A 10,055-nucleotide genomic window follows, 5' to 3' on the forward strand; every position below is an offset into this window, starting at 1 on the left:
TTGGTTTGTGTGATCAACAGAATATGGCAGAAGTGATGGCAGGACGCTTTTGAGATAAGGTTAGGAAAGACAGCAGCTTCACACTTGGTCTCTCTCTCTTGGATCAGTTGCCACGTCATGAGTAGTCCAATGGAGAGGCCTACGTGGCAAGGAACTGAGACCTCCAGCCAACAGCCACGTGAGCGAGCTTGGAAGTGGGTCCTCCAGCCCCAGTTAAGCCTCAGATGACTACAGCCCTGGCAGACAGCTTGATTGCAGCCTCACGAGACCCTGAACCAGATCCACCCAGCTAAGCTGCTCCTGCATTCCTGAACACAGAAACTGTGTGATAATAAATGTGAGTTGTCTCAAGCTGCCAAGTTTTAGGATCATTTATTACGCAGCAATAGATAACACACAGGACTTCTCAGAGCATTTAATAGGCTAATGTAAATCTCCAAGAAAGAAGATATACAATGTAACATTCACCTTATTTATCTGGCCAAGAAGGCCTTCTTTTTTGAGTTTTCTCAAGAGAGGAAACTGATTTAATTGATATGGCTCTGGTTAACTTCTAACCTTGATCTGTCTCATGAGCTTGTCATTTACCCTTCCAGAACCTTAACTTTTCCCTTTTATAGAGTAGAAAGAAACCACCTGCCTTTGCATCAATCATGACTACAGTTCCAGATGGGCAGGTTCTGAGCTACTTGGTGGGAGGATGGGAGGGTAGCTTATCTAGGTCCTAAAAGGAGTTTCACCCTGGGGCTCAGGTGGCTTCTGTGAGATGGTAGGTGGGTTCAAGACCCACCATCTCAGTCTTTCTTCCACAGGCCATTTCCCCAAAGTGGTGAGAATTAATGTTTTCTAGCTTGCAGACAGCTCAGAGATGAGAGGCATGGACCCAAGTCTTCCCCATCAGGCTGAGAGTTCCTCTAGGCCAGAGCATGAGCCTCTCCCATCAGACTGGAAGAGTTTACCTAGGATGGATGGCCCATGTACTCTCCCTCTTCCCCCTGAATCCTGTGGACACACTACAGCCATGGGTGGGAAGGAAAAACAGAACCTTCTCTGGCCTTAAGAGCAAACATATGACCTTCCTCCCCCCTTTTTTTTAAAAAATAAATTTATTGATTTATTTATGGCTGTGTTGGGTCTTCGTTTCTGTGCGAGGGCTTTCTCTAGTTGTGGCAAACGGGGGCCACTCTTCATCGCGGTGAGCGGGCCTCTCACTGTTGCGGTCTCTCGTTGCAGAGCACAGGCTCCAGACGCACAGGCTCAGTGGCCCTGGCTCACGGGCCCAGTTGCTCCGCAGCATGTGGGATCTACCCAGACCAGGGCTCGAACCCGTATCCCCTGCATTGGCAGGCAGACTCTCAACCACTGCGCCACCAGGGAAGCCCCCTTCCTCCCTTTTCAATGTAATTCCCTCTACTCTTTAACTGGTAAAAGATTGAAGTCAAGTTTCGGGATGCCTGATGGGTCAGAAACCCACAGAAGCCCTGCATGTTCCTCTTTGTTAAAAAGAAGACAGTTTAAAAAAAAAAAAAAAACTATAATGCGAATACTTTATTATCAACGAGTGACTGGTATTAGCTTTTTGTCTGGGCATTAATATTTCAAAAACCATACACCAAACCCAGGCTCTTCCACCTAGCTCTGCTGTATCATTTTCTTTAAAAAAAAAAACAAACAACAACAACAAAAAAAAAACCATAAAGAAGAGGAAGGAGGAGAAGAAAGAAAATATATCTGTATTATAAGCCAAAGTGCGTCTTTCTTGTTTTGTCCATATACACACATTGCACCATACATAAATAATTACATTGTAAAAATGACTCCATAATTACAAGTATAATATATATTTCCATATAATATATAAAACTTTATATTAAATCTAGGTAGATGATATCTGGGGGGGGTCGTCCGTGGGGGCTGTGTCTCTGGGCACGGGGCCCCCATTGGCGGGGCGGGTGGTGGGCCGCTATCTGTGGTTGTTGAGGAGGATCTCAAGCCAGCAGGGGCAGGAGGTGATGAACTGCCGGGAGTAGCAGGGACCCCAGCCCTTGGCGAAGCTGATGCGGACGCTGTTGGGGTCGTAGGGGCCGTCGGCGGCGTCGGGCTCGGGCCCGTGCTGGAGCAGGCCGGAGCGCTCGAAGTCAAACACCTTGATGGAGTAGCCAGGGGGCACCTTGCGGACCACCAGGGCGCGGCCGCCGGGCGCGTCCAGCGTGGGGGAGTTGACGAAGATGGGGTGCTCGCCGCGGTTGTAGGCCCACACGCCGTCCGGCTCCTTGCTGAGCAGGATGCCGAAGCCGATCTTGCTGCGCGTGCGCCGCACCGACTCGCTGCGCTGCTCCAGGTTGAGCTGGCCCAGGCAGAAGCCGCTGCCCTGAGGTAGGTCGTAGAAGATGCTGACGGCCTGGTCATACACCGCGTAGAGGCGGCCCACCCGTGTCCGGTGCTCCCAGTAGGCCACGCTGCACCAGTGGCTCGGCTTGGTGGCATCCGGAGACATGCTGGCGTCTGCGGGGCAAGCACAGGGCACGCGGGTGTTATTCCAGGGCAGCGGAAGTGGCACTGCCGCCTGGCCGGTGGGCTTTGAGGGGGGTCTCTGGCGCCCAACAGACATGGGGAGCACTACTACGGGCCAGGCCGTCCTCAGATTTAACCCACAGCAGGACCTCACCGCCCACCGCACCCCCAGACACACACGAAGGCAAGGCACCTACTGTGCCAGGTGCCTGTGGGCACCCAAACATGAGCCACACCCGGCTCCTGCCTGTAGAATTTTACAAGCCAGCAGGAGAGGGACACACACCCACACACCCAAGGGAGGGACTGACTGGTGAGCACCTACATTGTTCCGGGTGCTGTGCTCTGCACTCCTCACTCCGCACGTGACTCACTGGGTCCTCCCATAACTGTGCGGAGGCCACCTTCTCACTTTACAGATGAGCTTCCGAGACTTGGCAGCCACCAAGCAGCCTGCCCAAGGCCACTCAGCCGGCGAGTGGCACCACCGGGATTTGAACCCGGTCAGTCCAAGCCTCAACCTGAACAGAGCGGGGTGAAGCTATCAGAGGGCATAAACCGCCCCTCAGAGGGGACTCAGGCATTTCGGAAGGCGCGGTGCGGTGGGGAATGTGGCCCCCAGGATCTCTTCCGGCCCAGAATGGGAATCGCGGCTGCCCGACGGCGCCCAGCCTCAGCCTGGAGCGTTACGCAGGGTCTCCCAGTAACCCCCACCCCCGGCCCCTCAAGTTGGCTCTCTGCGCAGGAAGTGCAGCTTTCCACCAGAACTGTAGCCGCCTCTGTGAGACAGAGAAGCAGAGGGTCTCTAAGTGCAAAAGGAAATCGCTCCTCGAGGGCTCCGGTTTGCCAGCGGCTCCTCTCCGGGCCTCAGTTTCCCCATAGACGGCAAAAGGGTGGCCTGGGTGATGACTGGGATCCCTCCGCACTCCAGCTTGGGGCATCTCTACATGTCTGCATGAATTTAACAATTTTCTGAGACCAGGCGTAATACCAGGTATAGGCAAGGGTCCCATCTTGAAGGGCAGCCCCCTCCTCACTGCTCTCGGGTGTGGCCGGCTTCTCAGATTCTGAAGCGTTTTGACATCTGGTCTCTCCTTTGAGCTCAGGGCTCTGACAAGCAGGTGGGCACCCATGACTGCCCGGTGGGGTTATGTGTTCCCACACAGGCCCCTGGCTGGGGCTTTTGCAGAGGGCGAAGGTCTGCTGGAGGCCTGATGAGGATGCACTGAGGCCCTTTATGGCTCGGCTTCTCCAAAAGAAACAGATTAAAGTCCAATCAGGGGCTTCCCTGGTGGCGCAGTGGTTGCGAGTCCGCCTGCCGATGCAGGGGACACGGGTTCGTGCCCCAGTCCGGGAAGATCCCACATGGCGCGGAGCGGCTGGGCCCGTGAGCCATGGCCGCTGAGCCTGCGCATCCGGAGCCTGTGCTCTGCAGCAGGAGAGGCCACAACAGTGAAAGGCCCGCGTATCGCCAAAAAAAAAAAAAAAAAAGTCCAATCAAACCTGAGGGAGAAAGCACTGCCAACAACTTCCGTCAGGAGCCTGGGTGAGGTCAGCTCTGTCTGCCTTCAGCCCAGCCCCGCCTAGAGGCCCCAGAGCAGCCGGGTGACAGGGCTCCTGACATTGTCTTATGTGCTGGGAGGCCCACCTAGCAGGAAAATGTCCACCTGAGGGGCCTCCTGTGGGCTGCCTGCTCTGCTGTGGCCTGGGGCTGGGCACAGTCCCAAAGGGCATGCCCCTTGCCCTCTGCCTGGCATTAAGATCCCAGCCGCAGGCCCCCAGGCCAGCCCCTGAGGACATATCGTTTTGTCTCACAGTCCCCCATCCAGGCGCCTCGTGGTTCTAGCTGATGGTCGGGATGGGGGAAGGAGGCCCTGCTCCCTGCCCTCAGCTGACTTGCCCCTTAGCCAGTGCGCAGAGAGACAGCTCTAGCCCGTGGTAGGTGACACAGCTGCGGGCACTAGGCCAGCCCCAGCAGGTGGACAGCTAGGAACACCCCAAGCCATTGCCCCTTTCTCCATGCATCCATCTAGCACTGGTCTGAGAGTTTCCAAGAGCCAGGAGAGCGGCACCATCCCAGCTTGGCCGTGAAACTGCAACACCAACCTTCTCACCAAGCAACAAGAACTCCATTACTGCACTAGGCACAGAGAGGCGGGGAAGCAAAGAAGCTATGCCTGGAGAATGTCGGGTGACAAGACAGACAATAGGCATCCCTGAGTGCCTTGCACGAGCCAGGCGCCTTCTTCACAACGGCCTTGGTTGCACCTGTTATCACCCCAGTTCACAGGTGTGGTAACTGAGGCCCAGGGAGGTGCCATAACCAGACAAGGGCACACACTAGTGAGTGCTGGAGCCAGCATCAGTGCCAGGCCACACTCCCGAGGGGAGCTCTTCTCCATACTCCGGGCAGACACCCCCCAAAACCCATGCACCAAGCAAATGCCCCCCTTCTCGAAACCTCACCCCGTTTGTAACCACGACTGCTCTCGTGGTCTGAGTCCTAGAGGTGCTCACCCACAAGCCGGTGAGTCACTGCCCGCCCCAGAAACGAAAGATCTTCATTCCCTGAAGACTCAGCCAGTCCCACCGAGTGAGGGAGTGCTGCCATCCCCTCCAGAGATAAGCTCAGAGAGGGCCACCCAGTCATGAAGTGGCAGCTCTGCCCCAGGAGGGAGCCACGCTATTGTAAAAGGCAAAGAAGCAGTTTAACAGTCAGGGGGTGGGGGTAATGGGATTGAGGGGGTGGGGTAATTCCTCCCTCCCAGCTCCTAAAAGGCTTTCAATTCAAGGCCAAGTGGGCCTTCCTGTCCCCCTCCTCTCAGTACCTCCCACCCCAGCCGAGCCAAATGCGCCCTCACCCTCTACCCCCATCTCATCAACACCTGTGTTCCTGGCCTTGCCCCAGTCAGCGCCCGCCCCGGAGCTGCCCTAGGGCCCAGCCTGCCCCATCCGTGGCGCTCAGGGACACTACCCGGGCCAGGCCTCACTTTCCGCGGCCTCTTTGGTTGAACAGACTGGGTAATAACTCATCAGGCCTGGGCTCCAGGCCACGTCTTCCAAATTCCAGGGGATGGACTGCCGCCTCTGAGAAGCCCTCTCTGACTTCTCCCTCCTGTGCGCCTAGAGCCTTAAATGCAGTCCCTCCCTTGGCCTGAGCAGGTGTCTGTGCCCCCTGGCTGGCCTCAGCTCTCAAGGAGGAAGGGGTGGGTCTTAGTCCTTTCTGCAGCTGTCCCAAGTCTGCATGTATCCCCAGGGTGCTCTTAGAACACCTACAAGGGAAGAAGGAAGGAAATAAAATAGATCCCAAGTGTTGGCACACTGCCCTCACCCCTACCCCCCACAGGAATCCCGCCCAGCAGGTGGGACCGATGCCCTCAGGCCCAAGGGGGTGCTGGGCAAGGACTAGGGTCTCAGGTCTGATCCTGAGAGAGCAGGCCGGCAGGTGAGCCCATCACCATGCTTGGGGCATCCCCGTCTCCACCTAGCTCTTAGAGTCTCTGGGCTCCAAGAGCTGGAGGGTTCCCCCGGCATCATCTCATCCAGGGAGCGCTGATGCTTTGGGCTTTCACAAACCAATACACTGTTTAATGGAGGGGTTGGGAATGTCATAAGGTTACCACGGTTTTATTTTGTCACATACAGACTTATTAAAAACCCCAAGACCATCTACTATCACTAGCACAGAAGAAAGTAATTTGATACTCACAAAATAGGTAGGACGTAAATCAGAAAATTTTAAATTGATACATTTAGATTATAAGAAATTTTCTTATTTCTTTCACCATGGGCCAATGAAAACTTAGTCCTGAGGCTGGCCTGTGGGTACTATCAATTGAGTCCAATGTCCTTGTGCCTCCAAGATGGCACCCCCCGCGGGTACCGGGTGACTTGCCCAAGGACACACAGCAGTGGGTGGCAGAAGTGGGACCAGAACTAGAGACCCCAGATTCTAACCTAATGCTTGTCACATGATCCAAAAGGTTTCCTAGTGAGACAGACCTAAGCTCTCACCACTGATTGGATATGTGGCCATGAACAAGCCACTGAATGTCCCCAAGCCTCAGTATCCCCATTTGTAAAACGGACTTGCTCATAACTGAGCGCCTCATTTGCACAGTCCGTCTTTGGATTTTCTAGCAACTCTGGCAGCAGACCAATCGGGAGCAGAAAGAAGCAGCTGTCTGTTTATCCGTCCCAGCGCTGGCCTAACCCTTCCAAGGCTAGGGCTCCTTAGGGGTGTCACGGGTCACGACCCAGGGTCACCAGCACGGGAAGTTACAATAGGACAATGGACGGCAATGCCCTTTGCAAACGGTAAAGTACTTCACAAATGTTAAGGTTTAGCTCCCAGCCCGGTACGTGAGATGCAAAGAGATGCTCAGTAAGCGAAGGAATGAAGGGTGAAGCAATGAATAACTGAACGTGGGGGACACAGATGAGTGCTCCTGGGGTTCTATTTACACACACACACGTATTCAGATCTCATGCCGTGTGTTCAGAACAAGTTGACCCGCCCTCTGTGAGAAGGCAGGCACCCCCAAACCCAGGGTCACCTCTCCACTCCTCACAGACGCAGAGCCCCACCCGACCCACCACACCTCTCGTCTGCGGCCTGGGCTGCCACCTAGGCCGCGAGGGGACAGTCTCTTGCAGAAGATCTTTTGCTTCTCGTGGCTCCAGGGCTGTGGTCCCGCCATCAGCCTAATTAGGAACCAGCTCCTTAATTGCAAATAAATACCGCAGAGTCAGACCCGAGTGAACAACATCAAAGATGACCGCGCTCTGACCGAAACTCCTGCTCGCTACCCCCTGCTCAAGGCCTGGCCTAGTTCCCAGCCAGACTCTGGGTCCCAGCTGGAAGGGTTCCAGGGGAAGGGGGAGAGGAGAGGCGCAGTCTGGCGTGATGTCTGGGGCAGATCTGGTGGAGAGGCACCAGGCCGGGGGTCAGGAGGCCTGCAGCCCGGTGTCCAGCCTCCTGGCCCTGATCAGGCAGGCCATCCTCCTTCTCCTGGCCTCAGTCTTCCTTTCTGACCAATGAGCTCTACATTTCTGTGATTTCATGCACGTTCACGGCAGCTCTACTCGTAATCACCCAAACTTGGAAAGCAGCTCAGATGTCCATCAACAGGAGGATGGATGTTATGGACTAAATGTTTGCGTGTGCGCCCCCCTCCCACCCCGCCCCAGATTCATGTTGGAAATCTTAAACCCCAATGTGACAGCATTAGAAGGTAGGGTCTTTGGGAAGTGATTAGGTCATGAATGGGATTAGTGCTCTTTAAAAGAGACCCCAGGGCTTCCCTGGTGGCGCAGTGGTTGAGAGTCCGTCTGCCGATGCAGGGAACACGGGTTCGTGCCCCGGTCCGGGAAGATCCCACATGCCGTGGAGCGGCTGGGCCCGTGAGCCATGGCCACTGAGCCTGCACGTCCGGAGCCTGTGCTCCTCAACGGGAGAGGCCACAACAGTAAGAGGCCCGTGTACCGCAAGAAAAAAAAGAGAGACCCCAGAGAGCTCCCTCATTCCACCGTGTGAGGACATAGCAAGAATACAGCCATTTATGAACCAGGATATGGTTCTCACTAGACACCAGATCTACCGGCCCCTTGATCTTGGACTTCCCAGACTCCAAAACTGTGAGAAATAAATATGCATTATTTAAGCCACCAATTTATGGTATCGTTATCATAGCAGCCCAAAGAGACTATGATAATGGATAGACAAAAATAAGGCTCATCCATACAGTGGAATACGACTCACCAATAGAAACGAACAAACTACTGAAACACACCACAATGTGGGTGAATCTCAGACGCATCCGGCCGAGTGAAAGAAGCCAGACACACAAGATGTGTGCCGTTTGTTTCCACTGATACGAAATTCTTAAGTAGATAAAACTAACCTACAATGACAGAAATCAGAACAGGGATTACTTCTGGGGAGAGGGGACGAGGGAACTTTCTTAGGTGCTGGAAATGTTTGATATCTTGATTGGCACAGTGGGAACTCAGGTGTAGACATTGTCAAAAATCATAACCTATGCACTAGACAGCTGAGCATTTCATTGTACGTATGGTGCCTTGAAAGAATTACAACGAAGATAGTGGAAATGTGCTGCTAGGCCAGCCCTCTGTGGCCATCCTGGAGTGGTCCCAGCAGGGCTCCCAGGTGGTCCAAGGGACAAGCCCTGTGTTTCCCGGCCAGAGAGGGGCGGCCTGGCCACCCGGTGGCACCCACATTCCTGCCACCAGAGGGTGGTGATGCCTGCGGCGGGCAGGAGGAGACTGGCCTGACAGTAGGTCCCCTGCACTGAAGCCGGCCCCTCCGACGGCTGGCGTTCCTTCCTCTTGGCCTCTCCGCCCAGCAAGGGTGCTTCGAGCCCAACGTGTAATTCTGTTGGGGTGCTGGGGCACCAAGGGGGCCAACTGCGTCTGGGGGAGGCGGGGAGAGCTGAAATCCCAAGCAAGCCTTTAGCTTCTTCGAATCAGCAGTTTTCTGTCAAAACAAAGGGCAGGAACGTTCCTGTGTGCTCCCCCGTGGGCCGCACGCTCCAAAAGCCTGAGCATACGCAATGCAGCTTGTTTTCCTTGTGATTCCCCCCTTTCCACTGGGCCGGACCGCCTTGGACTCACCCATCCTGGGAGGCAAACCAGAGACATGCCCAGATTAAAGTCTCCGACCCCTTAGACTCTAAGGAAGCTGGATGTGGAGGCTCAGAGCATTCGCAGGAAGCTGGACCCTGAGTCCCCGGGTCTCCAGGGCCTGGCTGGGCCGCTCATGCTCCTCCATGTTCAAAGCTTTTGCTGCTGCTTCACACCCCCTTGGGCCTCAGCAGCCTCCCTGCCTCTCCTGGGGCTGGCCCAGCCGCACCTCAATGAGCGATGAAACATGGGCAGTCCCCATCGAGAGCTGGGAAGGGAGACTCAGAGACTCAGAGAAGTTAAGTGACTTGTCCAGGGTCACCCAGCAAGTTGTTGGCAGAGCCAGAGAGGAGCCTAGGGCTGGCTTTTCCAATCCCCTTTGCACAGGGCCCCACTGGGGCCTCCTACCCTCCTGGAAAACTCCTTTCTTCTGTCCCATGTCATGCCTGTGGCTTTAAGTTCCCATCCAACCAGCAGCTTTTTCATCTGAGGCTCCCAGGCCTGGGAGTAATTACGTGGCCCTGCATCTGGTTAACCTAACACCCCTTTAAAAGCCTTGTTTGCCCATTAGATAAGTAGTTTTTGTTATCAAACTAAAGAGGGAAAAAGAAGTTTCCACTTAACCTTCCTTTGTCATTTTAAGCTACAGAAATGGCTTCAGGTTTTGAAACAAGTCCAGAGATACAGCATTAATTAGAAGCTCTTTTTTTTTTCTTTGTTAAGGGAGGGGGAGACCAGTCCTTTATCCACTGGGATCCGGCAGTAAAAGCAGAGAAGGAATGTGCACAGGGCCATGTTAATGGTCAACAGCTTAGAACAAGCCTCTCCGCTGAACGCTTTCCAAAAGCAAGGGCCCAGCTGACAGGAGTTTCCTCTTATTCGCTCCCACCCGCCCCTCC

At 54.7% G+C, this 10,055-nt stretch overlaps 1 protein-coding gene across 1 annotated transcript in view; it reads right to left on the reverse strand.

The window, feature by feature from the left end:
- Window positions 1-1,714: 1,714 nt before the first annotated feature.
- SMAD6 (SMAD family member 6) overlaps window positions 1,715-10,055 on the reverse strand; it is a 75,524-nt gene continuing 67,183 nt past the window's right edge. The window contains 1 exon segment of the mRNA XM_024735140.1: window positions 1,715-2,505. Coding sequence (XP_024590908.1) covers window positions 1,964-2,505 — 542 coding nt within the window. The 3' untranslated portion in view covers window positions 1,715-1,963.

Source organism: Neophocaena asiaeorientalis, unplaced genomic scaffold (genome assembly GCF_003031525.2).
Source record: "Neophocaena asiaeorientalis asiaeorientalis breed wild unplaced genomic scaffold, Neophocaena_asiaeorientalis_V1.1 scaffold264, whole genome shotgun sequence".
NCBI classification, from domain to species: Eukaryota; Metazoa; Chordata; class Mammalia; order Artiodactyla; family Phocoenidae; genus Neophocaena; species Neophocaena asiaeorientalis.